The following is a 12669-nucleotide window of genomic DNA, read 5'->3' on the forward strand; positions in this document are numbered from 1 at the left end:
AAAAAAGTGAGAACCAATGTATCATTTAGAACAGTATTTCCCAAAGTGTGTCCTGAGGCATACTAGCTTATGATCGATCAAAGGATTCCAGGCAAATGCTGCTCCACTAAAGAGCCACAAACACAGTGGTTTGCAAAAGGAAGCTCCAAAGGATAGAAAACCATTCCCTTTTGCTTAACTTAGCATCTGAATTCTCATTTTCATCCTCCCACTCTCCTCTTCCTTTTTTGGTAAAATTTATTAACATTAGGCAGAACCAGCTGTCTGAGAAGCATGGATTTGGAAAGTCTGGCTTAATTCTTGAACTTGCAGGACTGGAGGTTTTCAGGTATGTTCAGGCTCCCATTTCTGGATGAGGGGTTTTGAATTAAAGAGTGTCATGCCCTGAACTAGCAAATTGAGAATAAAGACCAGTAGCAGATGTGGGCCCATTTGGTCTGCAGTGTAAGGATATCAGTGAGCTCCAGACCAGCCAGGAAAATTATCCTTGGGAACCAAGCCTTGGCCAACCTCTCAGTCACCCTTGGCACTTGTGTGGGTCTCCTGGATAATTTCCAAAAACGTTTTGGCAGAAATGAAGAACATAGCTGGGGAAGGGAAGGGAATCCTCAGAGACAAAGGTAGGAGGAGACTTAGGCCTATATAGACATTCATTCATTCATTCATTCATCCATCGAAGGGAATCCTCAGAGACAAAGGTAGGAGGAGACTTAGGCCTATATAGACATTCATTCATTTATCCATTCATCCATCCATCATTATCCATTCATTCATCAAACCTTTGTTACATGTTGACTGTGTGCTTGGCATTGTGCTAAGAGCTGGAACTAAACATTGCAACCTCACGGGACTCACATACACAAATAAGTGCAAAGAAGAAAAGATAGTCCAAGAGAAATTTGACTGGAGTATAGTGAGGTACAACTCTGGGTGAGAGAGAGACAGGGCAATCAAGAAAGGCTTCATGGAGGAGAGGTGATTTTCCAACTGAACCTTGAAAGAGGAGTGAAATCTGCATTTTAACAAGATCCTAAGGTGATTCAAGTTTGAGAAGAACTGTTCCAGGATGTGAGTCCTGCTTGGCCTCCCCTTGGTGATTATTTGAACGTATCTTCCAAAGTCATCATTAAAATTCACAAATTATAAGTCAGAAATAGTTTGCTTATTAATTAATGACGAACTCCACCTCAGCTATGCCTGTCTGGCCAATTCGTTTAACAGTCGCGGTCTTGTTATCCTATCTGCCATTCATTTGGGCAGTATTTAATGACTTCGGAAGGGAACATTTCTTTCTGGATTTATTTATTTACTTTTTACTTTTTATTATGGAAAAATTTGAAGGGTAAACAAAAATTGACAGAATAATTTAATGAATTCCTGTGTTCCTGGAACTCAGATTTAACAACTACCCATTAGTTGTCAATCTTGTTTTATTTATATCTCTCCATATTATGCTGTGATAAATCCAGCCATTAAAGCATTTCAACAGCAAATTAAAATGGCATTCAAAATGTATTTTCTTTGATAGGAATACAAACTAACATTTTGAAATAGATGTAGCCTGTACCACCAACGATCTGCGATTGAAAGGACTCCAACAGTAGTTTCAATTCTAGATTCCCAAATACTGAATGTCAGTGTCCACCCTCTCTGCATAGTGGCAAAACTCACAAAAGTAGTCAACAAGACAGGGGCTGCTTGGGTGACATGCATATATATAAAATATAGGGGTGTCTAGACAAGAGCCTTTGCATAGGACACCCTTCAGAGAAAGTCTTTATCATCCGAAACTATCTGAATGCTCTTTAGAGCTTCAAGCAGAGAAATTCATAAGAATTAGGCTGGCTGGTTAGCTCACTTGATTAGAATGTGGTGCTGATAACACCAAGGTCAAGGGTTCAGATCCCTGTACTGGCCAGCTGCCAAAAAAAAAAAAAAAAAAAAAAAAAAAAAAGACCGGAAGGGAAGAAGGAAGGAAGAAATGAATAAGAAATAAGTCACAGGGGTCCATAATATTAATACCCCATTTCTCAGGTGAAAATCATGTGGAAAAAGCTTGAGAGAAGTCACAAAGAGGGATCCAGTAAATATCAGCATTCAGAGTTCCAAGTGGCAGGCAGTGTCAGACCCGCTGAGTCAGCTGCCTGGACCAAGACCTGTTATTTCCAAGTTCTGCCCTCATCACTGAAAAAAACCTTCCCTCTGAACCTAACTGAAGTCCACATAATATAGAGTGCTGGTGGATGAGCAGTCCCTGGTGGAGCCTGGTTCAGATAGGAAGAACGCCTGGTTTGGCTTGTCTTTCACTCTGTGGGTATTAAAGATAATTTCTTTTTGACCTCAGACCTTGTCTTCCAGACCAGGTGTGGTCAGGCTTGGGGTAGGTCTGCGGTTTACTGTGCCAGCCCGTGACCAGGTAATGGACTGGGACAGTGGCTTTGGACCAACCATCCCTGTCAACTGCATCTTCTGTGGGTTTATGAGGAGGATTTCTCTGTGCTTCTTCTCTGTGTTGGATCTCTTTTCTGGGTTTCATGCTTTCTTCTGTCTTGATTTATTACCTTCTTTTGGGGAGCACATCTTCCCATGACTTCCTGAGAAAAGGCGTATGGCAGGCAACTTTTTTTTTGAGATCTTGAAATGTCTAAAAATGTCTTTATTTTTCTCTATTCTTTAGATAAGTCTAGAATCTAAGTTGGAAATAATTTTCCTTCAGGATTTTGAAGTTATTTTTTAAAACTATTGTTTAGCTTTCAGAATTACTGATAAGAATTCTGAAGTTATTATAAATCTATATGTGGTATATGTTTATTCTCTTTGAAAGTTTATAGGATTGGAGAGAAATTTTACCCTTCAATATATGAAATTTCTCATTTCATTCATTTTATTAGGTATTGGGGTATTCTTTCAATCTGGAAACTCATGCATTCAGGTCTGGGAAATTTCCCTATATTATTTATTTGATAATTTCCTGTCTTCAACTTTCACTCTTCTTTTCTTTTTCTGGAATTTTCTGAGTAGATGTTAGATTTCTAGGAATAATTCTCAAATTTTATTATATTTTCTTGACTATTTTTTATCTTTTTTTGGAATACTTCTTTCTTTTATTTTTATTGTGATAAAATATACATAACATTTACCTTTTTAACCATTTTTAAGTATTACAGTTCGGTAGTATTAAGTACGTTCACATTGTTGTGTAACCATCACCACTCTCTGTCTCCAGAACTTTTCCATCCTCAGAATTGGAACTCTGTACCCAGTAAACAATAACTCCCATTTCTGCTTCCCCCAGCTCCTCACCACCACCGTTCTTTCTGTCTCCATGAATTTGACTACTCTAGGTACGTCATGTAAGTAGAATCATGTAATACTTGCTTCTTCTGTGACTGGCTTCTTTTACTTAGCATAATGTCTTCAAGGTTGATCCAAGTTGTAGCATGTGTCCTACCTTTAAAAGCTGAGTAATATTTGATTGTAGGTATATACCACATTATTTTTTATCCATTCATCCATCGATGGACACTTGGGTTGCTTCCAGACTTTCTACCTTTTTGATTTTTGTATTTCTTCTTTCAGGTTCCCTCACCCTTAACTTACAATTCTTCTACTTTAAAAAATCTTCATATTTTTAATTCCCAAGAGCTGTTTTGCTTCTATGATTGTTTTATTTTTTTCAACTTGTTCTTGTCTTGTGGACACAATATGGTTTCTTATCTCTCAGGCAGAGGATGTTAATCATCTATTCTTGAAGTTTTCGGGCTGGCCCGGTGGCGCACTGCTACAGTGCGCCGCTTGAGAGCACAGCGGCGCTCCCGCGGAGGGTTCGGATCCCACATACAGACCAGTTCCTGCTCACTGGCTGAGCGAGGTGCAGGCGCAACACCGAGGGTTGCGATCCCGTGGCCGGTCCTGGCCCGGTACAGGCGCGACACTGAGGGTTGCGATCCGTTGCCGGACATGAAAAAAGACAAAAAAAAAAAAAGAAGTTTTCTTCTATTTCTTATGCTATTTATTTCTTTACACTCTATTTCTTCTGTAAATCATAGATCTCTTATTTCAGAAGAATTTCTCAAATGTCTGTTTATCTTTGGCTGCCTCTTCATATTTGAAGGTGAGACACTGAAAAACTGCTTGGAAGTTTTGTGTATGAAGACGGAGCTTGTCAGTGAGTGGACATCCTGTAGGATGACTGGATGGGACTTCATCATTTCTTTGGAGGACTCCTAAAAGTTTTTTTTTTTTTTTTGAACTGGCCACTTCATTGGAGAAAAATTCTCTAATCTCCTGTCTGGAAGTCAGAGTAAGGGAGCCAAGTAGGGGTAGGTGCTTCCTTGTTCAACGTACTGACTTTCCATTAATCCCTTTCTTCAGTATGGCACCTCAGCTCTACTGTCAACTGTACCTGGTGTCTAGAGCCATTCTGTTTAATCTCACCAGAGAGCATATCTCCCATCTTCTGTCAGGGTTGGTCAGAAAGTAGGTGCCTGGCTTCTTGGGATGGTAGGTGATCTCCGTCAGTCTAACGACTTAAACAGACTTTCAAAGATTCCTCCTCTCTTGAGCCCTACCCTTTATTCCTAAAGGCAGTATCTTCAATTGGTACCTCCATTTTTTTAGCCATCCTAGACTTTTGCAAGGCAAATAGTCTTTCTTCTTGTTGGACGCTCTTTCTTCAGGATTTAGATTTTGTTATCTACTCTGTCAATGCTGAACTAGCCATTTTCCATCCTCTAAGATTTTGTCACCCCTCTCATTTATTTTCCTGTTCTAATTTGTCCTTTTAAATTTACTTACTATCATTTTAAGTGGTTTCAGAAGGGAGTGGAGAAAAATAGATATGTTCAATACTCCATGCTTAGCCAAAAGTCCTCCTTGCTTATTTGTATGTGTTTTAGTTTAGCATTAATATTTATCTTTAGGCTGCAACAAATATTTATTCCAGTGGCTTGCCCATTGGTCATTGTTTTTATTCTTATCAAATTTTCTAGTCTCAATAAAAACAGAAACATTGCTACTGGAAAAGGTAATGGCTTGCATCTCTAGAATATACACATCTTAGTTATAGTCATCATCATCATCAATACTTATTGAGTTCTAGCTGTGTTCTAGGCAGTGAGCTGAAAACTTTTAACTTTTATCATTTAATATCCACAATTGCACTTGGGTAAGTACTATTACAACCCCTATTTTACAGGATGGAAAAATCAAGCTTGAGAAAGATTGAGACACTTGCATAAAATCATAAACATAGCAAATAGAAGAAAAAGATTTGAACGTCCATGGTTGGTCTGAAGACAGGTTCTGTAGGTGTGAGGGAGAAGAAGTTCTGATGAAAGAAGGCTTGTAAACCACCCAATCAAAAGTCATTGGCTATTTTGTAGCCATAATGAGAGTGACCAGTTGGTTCAGTTGTGCAAATGATTTCATCATGATGTCATGAAAGACTGAGGGCTGGCATTGACTCCACTACAGTCTTCTGAGTCAGGTAGCAAATTCCAGCTGCAAAAATCACCCTAAATTTGCCAAGACTCTTGCAACTTGCCTTGATCCTAACTTCTTCCAGATCCAGGAGGGCAGAGACCTTGCTGATCTTATTTAACACCTTAGAGATAAAGGAATGTACCAATGCCTGGGACAGAGACTAACACATAATAAGTGTTCAATAAATGTTTGTTTAATGAACAGACATTCTTTCTTTAGGGTTGAGGATTGTATTAGGAAATTATGGGGTTCAGATGGAATAAACAGAGATAACCAGGGAGGGTGGAAATATGATGAATGAAGTCTGAAAGCCAACCTGAGCTCTAGTTACCAAGCAGTGTGCCTGCATGGAGGAAGGGTGCCTTATTTAAACTCACACTAAGGTAAAATATGGGCTAGCAACAACAGTCCAGTCTGGGGGGATATCTTGAGATATATGTCCCCCAAATTGAGTACAGGTTAAGTGCACTTTCAAGAAATAGACTTTCACTATATAGAAGAACAAAGACTTTTGCATCCTCTGCCACTGTCTATGCTTGACCCACGAACATTTTGATACAAGATGTGTTGTTCTGGAATTCACCTGTGGTGTGCTGCTCATAATCCCCAGGGTGCCCCTGGATCCACATGGGGTAGCGGAGAGAACATAGACACCCACATGGGGTAGCGGAGAGAACATAGACACCCACAGCTAGAAGAACACTCTTCTCAAATGTATACTTTTAAAGTAGTTTTATTCTCCAATGCTAGTCAACTATGTGATTTTACAGAAGCCTTCTGAGGCTTGGTTTAATAAATAAACATATTGTTTTGAGGTTACTGGCTCTTTTTAGCAGTCTGGGAACTAGTTATTTTGAGTCTTGCCTGCATTTTCCACACATTCATGTTTACATCAATTAGCATTGTCTTACAGTGTTTCTTAATTGGGGTGCTATTGGTGTCTGGGATTGCCAATTCTTCACTGGGGACAGTCCCTAGCAATGTGGGACATTAGTACTTTGGGTCTTTCCACCAAATGCTAGTAGTGCCCTAGATCATTGAGACCACCACAGATGCTCTCCCACATTTGCAAATGATTCCATGGGGAACGGAGCAAACCCTAGTTCAGATCCCCAGGCAAATCATTGCTGTGCCTGAAATTATCATGAATTACAGATAAATGAGATTTGAAGAGAGCCAGGTGTGAACATTACAAGACACCCGTGGGGAAGCACACAGGGGCAGAATTGGTTGGCCACCTTCCTCCTGCACACCCTTCCTCCTCCTCTCTGTCATTTGGAGTTTGGCCTCTTCGTGGTGAAACTTATCAAGCCCAGATCTGCACACTATATCAATGGGAAACCACTTCCAGTACCTTAGAGAGAGTAAAATAGGGAGGGCATAGGAGGCACTTTTTAGAATATGGGTTTCAATAGTTTGATGGTCTGTGTGTTTTTGTATGTGACAAATGATGTCTCTATGTTCCAAATGTATCCATTTGTCTGACAATTATTGCCAGTACCTAGGACAATGCTGAGGGCTTGATAGGCTTTATTTCATCCTTATAACAGTTTTGCTCAAGTTTAAACACCTTTCACATTCCCATTTTATAGATGAAGAAACAAAGGCTTTAAGAAGGTATGAAACTTGCTCATAGTCAACTTTCTGTATTTAGTGTCTATCTTCTGGCAATAGAATGGTCTCTTGCTGTAAGACTATTGAAAAAGGTTTGGGTGAGGGAATTGGGACGAAGAGATTAGAGAAACAGGTTTCTATTCAAAGCATGTACAAGCCTTATCACTCAGGGTACAACGACTGGCATCGTTAGTATCCAACCTGTCACTACCAGCTGGAGTGTTAGCTCATCTCAGACCAATGAGGGAAAAAGCCTTTGCAGGAGGGAATTGGGACGAAGAGATTAGAGAAACAGGTTTCTATTCAAAGCATGTACAAGCCTTATCCCTCAGGGTACAACGAGTGGCATCCTTAGTATCCAACCTGTCACTACCAGCTGGAGTGTTAGCTCATCTCAGACCAATGAGGGAAAACGCCTTTGCAGGGCTCATCTCAGACCAATGAGGGAAAAAGCCTTTGCAGGAAGGTTTCTAAGTGGCAATGGGAAAGAGATGAATTGGCTGCTCCATTAATAAACCAAGACCGAGTGTGGGCACCAGTACCAGCCAGAGAGTCTGCTGCTGCCTGGAGATTTGACTGTGGCATCGTTTCCGGCCTCTGCAAAACACGCAAGACCGGATCTCTAGGGAGAGGAAGGAAGGCAGGAAATTGGCTGATTGGTCCTAAGGAACCTGATGCTGACTTCCACTGCTCCAGGATGGGAAAAAGAGCAGCAGGAATAAAATAAACATGATGGTCCATTAACACCATTCATGCACGCATTCATTTCATAATATTTATTAAGCATCTACCATGTGCCAGATTCCCTTCCAGGTGCTGATGATACAGCAACAAACAAACCTACGTAAAGCTAATATTCTAATGTTGGGACACAGACAGTAAACATATTAGTAAGTAAAATAATATATCAAATGCAGACAAAAGCTTTGGAGAAAAAGCAGCAGAGGAGGGAGAATATAGCCTGTGGCAGGTTTTGATTTTAAACAGCGATCAGAGAAGGCCTCATGAAGTGACATTTGAGTAATGCTCACAACGACCCCAAGAAATATGGCTATGGGTATTCCAGTTTTACAAAGACACTGAGGTTCAGAGAGAGGCAGTGACTTCGAAGATCCTAGCTAGTAAGTGGTAGAACTGGGATTTGAACCCAAGCAATTGGAACTTTACAGGCTGCAGGCTTGAATGTTGGTGCAGACAGCTTACAAACCGGGTTTGGGAAAGGGCAAGTTGCGGGTGCAAATGGAGTCTCTGTGGGTACCCACGAAGCGAATATGGTGCCACCCACGGACAAGTGTGGGCGGACTTGGTGGGGGAGGTGGGGTGGCTCGCGATATTCACCAAGCTGAATCAGGACTCTCCGTCTGTGGCCTGGGAGTTCCGTCGCCCAGAGGCAGCGTGGTGGGCCAGTGGGGGAGGGAGCGCAACTACAAGGGTTGTCCCGGGACAGTGCCGGTACGAGCCTCACCCCGCCGCCACCCCCGGGCCAGCTGCTCCAGTCAATAAGGCGAGGACCTCGTAGGCGCTCGTAGCCCTCCTGGTGGGGTTCGCCGGGGAATTCCTACGAGGGTTGGAGAAGGCTGCTTGGCTAAGCTCCAGAAGAGCGGACAGGAGGCGCGCGGCTTGGGAGGCGGGCGCGCAGAGCAGAGTCCCCAGTGCATTCCCGGGAGCGCGCCGGGCGCAGGACAAAGTGATGAAGGGGAGCCTGGCAGCCCTTGGGGAGGCCCCTGGGGTCAGTGCGCAGCAAATGGGGGAGGAAACACGACATACTGGGGTAGAAAGAGGCGAACTCGCACTTGGCAGGTGAGAGGGGCGCAGGGGGCGCCCAGGAAAGGCCTGGAGATATAGCTGGTGTGAGTCATCCCCAGGCTCGCCAGAAAGGGGGTGCCAGAGAGAGGCAAGCACGGAGAGGGAACTGGACGTAGGAAGGAGCGAGAAGGAACTATTGCCACGGAGAGAACGTGCCATTACAAAGCGCAGGATCAAGGGTCAGGAAGGGGGCGTAGAGAATCTCCTGGAGACCCTCGGAGAGTGGCCGAAGCGCCGTTCTGGGGGCGGCAAAGAGAGAAAGGAGCATATGGTGAGACACACAGTCCTGGACGCTGGGGAGCGGGAGCAACCAGCTCCGCAGGGAAGGGGACATAAAGCCTGCGCGCTCAGAGAATGGGGCGTACGGTGCCTGCTAGTGTGGCGCGCATTGGGGCCCTAGAAGAGTGGGTGGAGACGACTCCGGTGAGTGCCTAGGAACGCCGGAGCACGCAGGGAGAAGCAGCAAAGTCCACGGAAGAACTTCTCCACTTGGAAAGAGAGCGCACCGTGGGCGCTGCAAAGAAGAGGAAAGCTCGCCTAGGCAAGGCTTGGTCAGGGCCCTGAGCAGCACAAGGAGCGCGGAGGAGGTGCTGCCGATGGTTGTGGGGAGAGCTCCGGGAGCCTGAGAAAGATGCGAAGGACAAAAAACTCCCAGCGCGCGGGGCCGAGAGGAAGGGAGCCACAGAGCGCGCGCTGGGTCCCCAGGAGGGGCGCAACTCCGCCCGGGTCTCTCCTGCCAGGCTGCCTCTGGCCCTAACTCACTCACCATGATGGAGAAGACCAAAGCCACGATGTTGATGGGGTACGCGGGGCAAAAACACGAGACGATGGTGAGCCACAGGTAGTTCTTGGGTATGGGTACGTCCTCCTCGGTCTTGTCATCCTCGGTGTTGGCTTCGGGACTGCTGTCCAAAGCCCTCTTGAAGTCGGGGCTGGGGTCGTACTCAGACATGGGCGAGGCCGGCGGCGCAGGGAGGGCAGACGAGAGCGCACGGTCCGCGCGGTCTGGGGCTCTGGCCGCCGGCTCGTGGCGCGGCTCTGAAAAGCCAGCGGCGCGGGGCTCCAGGGAGACGTGACCTCACCGCTCCTGCGTCCTCCCCCTGCACCCGCCTGTGCTCGGGGACCCGTGCCAAGAGCCTCCCCGCAAGGACGGAGGGAGGGAGGGGGGAGGCGGGGCGGAGAGGGCGCCAGTCAACCTGAGAAGCGGGAAAGGCAGACGAAGACACCGCGCCCCCGGACCCACACACCAGGAGACCATCGAACAGACTCGCAGAGAAGTCCGGGATAAAAAGAGGCTCAGGGAAGGGGGAAGCGAAGGCCCTTTCAGTCCTAAACTGGTCAGCTCCCGGGCTGGAGCTGACCCGCTCATTTTTTAAAGCCACTGAATTTTAATACATTTAGACTGGACAGGATGCACCCCATCCAGTTGGCATCAGACTCGCTACTTCCTCTTGACTTAACATCTTAACTTTCACTGTCTGGCTCCTGAGGCATTTAATGTGCCTCGTCGGCCTCAGCCCCTTCTTCTACTCGGAACTTGATATTCTGAAACATAGTCAGTTACACAGTATTTTGAACCTGAGATCCATTATTGCAAATATTTCACCAAAAATCCAGATATTCTGAGCTGGCAGGACCACAAAGAAATGAAAGTAACTTATCACGCACAGTCTCAGAACAGTCGCTCACATCATCATACTCGAAAGTATTCATCATCTGCTTGGCATTCTCGGAACATGAACTGATCGTCTGGGAAGTTCTCACTTATCGCATGGGGTCGTTGTTATTTGGCTGTCTGTCTCTCTCATTGGACTGCAGACTCCCTTAGAGAGGGGACTGTCTTGCTCATCTTTGTGTCAGCACCTGGCACAGTGCCTGGTACAAGGTATGTGTTTATAATAACTTGCTGGGTGGACATGTAAAGACGAAATAGGACCTTCTCCACCATGCCCTCCCATCCTCCATCACCCCCGACCTCCATTTTGGTTGGTTAAATCAAGAGGGAATAAACCAAAAGATTAGATCCGTCTACTGAGTTCTCCACCACGTCTTTGCATTGGCTGTTCCCTCTGCCTGGATCCTGTTCCCCCAGGCTGTCTCATGGCTTCTCCTCAGCTGTCAGCTCCAGAGTCACTTTCTCAAAGACAGGTCTTCTCTTTGGGTTTGTCTAGCATAGGTCCCCATAATAGTTCTATATTTTACTGGCTCGTTTTTGTGTGGGTGTGGCATGTATCACAATTACAATTTATTAGTTTACTTGTTCACTGTCTGTGCTTTCTTTAGACTGTAAGCTGTCTAACCTGTTCAGAGCTGTATCTCCAGCACTTAGAATTGTCCTGGCACATAGTAGGAATGCAAGAAATATTTCTTGATGTGAATAGTCGAGAATTACCTGGGAGGATTGAAAAAATGATTTCCAGGTTTTGACTAAGACCTACTTGAATTAGGATTTCCCAGGGTGGCTCCTCAGAAATCTATATTTTAATGCCTGAGAAATTTGCATTTTTTAGAGCACTCCCTGTTGATTCCGATGCAACTAAATAATTTCTCAAATCCCAATTCTGTCTCTAGTTCCTAGGATGCAGTTCTGGATCTTTCGTTTGGAGATCGCTTCAGCCGTCACACTCAACTTGTCAAAGGTGAACTCATTGTTTTCCCCAAGAATCTGCTTCTTAAGGCTCAGTCCTTAGCTAATGAGCCTTGCCCACTTCTCCAATCTCTTCTTTTGCCAATCTTCTCCTTTCTTACTGCACTCCAGTTACACAGGCATTTTTTCCCCATTCTCAAACACACCTAGCCTTTCCCCACCTGAGGGTCTCTGCACCTGCTCTTTCTTTCTCCTAAATGCTTCCCCATCTCTCTACCTTTTAGCTTTTTCTCATCTTTCACTCCCCTCATATATTACCTCCTGAGAGAGGTCTTTCCTGGACAGCATATCTAAAGAAGACTCTGTCTTTTTATTCTCCATCCCATTACCCTGTTCTCCTATGTCACAGTTATCTGAAATAGTCTTGTTTATTTATTTGTTTACTTATTTACTGTCTGTCTCTCCAACTAGAAAGGAAGTTCCACAAGGGCAGAGATTTTTGTTCCTCCCTGTTTGGTTAGCTGTGGTATCTCCTGCACCTAGAACAGTGCCTGGCCCTTAGTAGGCGCTCAATAGGTAATTTGTTGAATGAATAAACTGTGCATGTGGTCACCCAAGTTAGGTACTGGGGGGCACCATTCTTTCCTTCCCTTCATCTTTTACATGAACTAGTCATCAAACCATGATTCCATATTAAATGTGACTCTTTACTCCGTCTTCTTTTTCCCATTCTCATGGCCAGTTTTCCTATTCCAGGTCTTATTGACAGTGAAAAGTCTCAATGGGTGCTTTCTGAGCCATATTTTTCATCTGAGCCTGGTTAATTTAGTTGGTGTGACTAAGCCCAAGGTTTGGGTACCAAATGGAATTTTGCTTTTCAAGGTCATGAACTGTATTCTCCATTGTCACTCACTAGCATCATCCAGGGAAATACAAAAGAAAGGGTTGTTGATTCAGTATAAACTATTTCCTCTGCCAGGAAAACAAACTTTCAACACTAGTCCAACACTCCAGAATCACCAAACATATAACGAGTACCTACTGTGTGCACTCAGTGCATTCCCTACATGTATCATCTCATTTAATTCCTCCAGCAATTTTTGTAAGGAAGGTGGTGAGGTTTACTTTTTACAAATAAGGAAACCTAGGATCAGATAGGTAAGAAGACTTGTGTAAGG

At 44.3% G+C, this 12669-nt stretch overlaps 1 protein-coding gene across 1 annotated transcript in view; it reads right to left on the minus strand.

The window, feature by feature from the left end:
- Nucleotides 1–10133, minus strand: part of TMEM233 (transmembrane protein 233) — a 35533-nt gene extending 25400 nt beyond the window's left edge. The window contains exon 1 of the mRNA XM_008576853.1: nt 9671–10133. Coding sequence (XP_008575075.1) covers nt 9671–9856 — 186 coding nt within the window. The 5' untranslated portion in view covers nt 9857–10133. The remainder of the gene's footprint in view (nt 1–9670) is intronic.
- Nucleotides 10134–12669: the final 2536 nt, after the last annotated feature.

The sequence above is a fragment of the Galeopterus variegatus genome, unplaced genomic scaffold (genome assembly GCF_000696425.1).
Source record: "Galeopterus variegatus unplaced genomic scaffold, G_variegatus-3.0.2 Scaffold1417, whole genome shotgun sequence".
Lineage (NCBI taxonomy): Eukaryota > Metazoa > Chordata > Mammalia > Dermoptera > Cynocephalidae > Galeopterus > Galeopterus variegatus.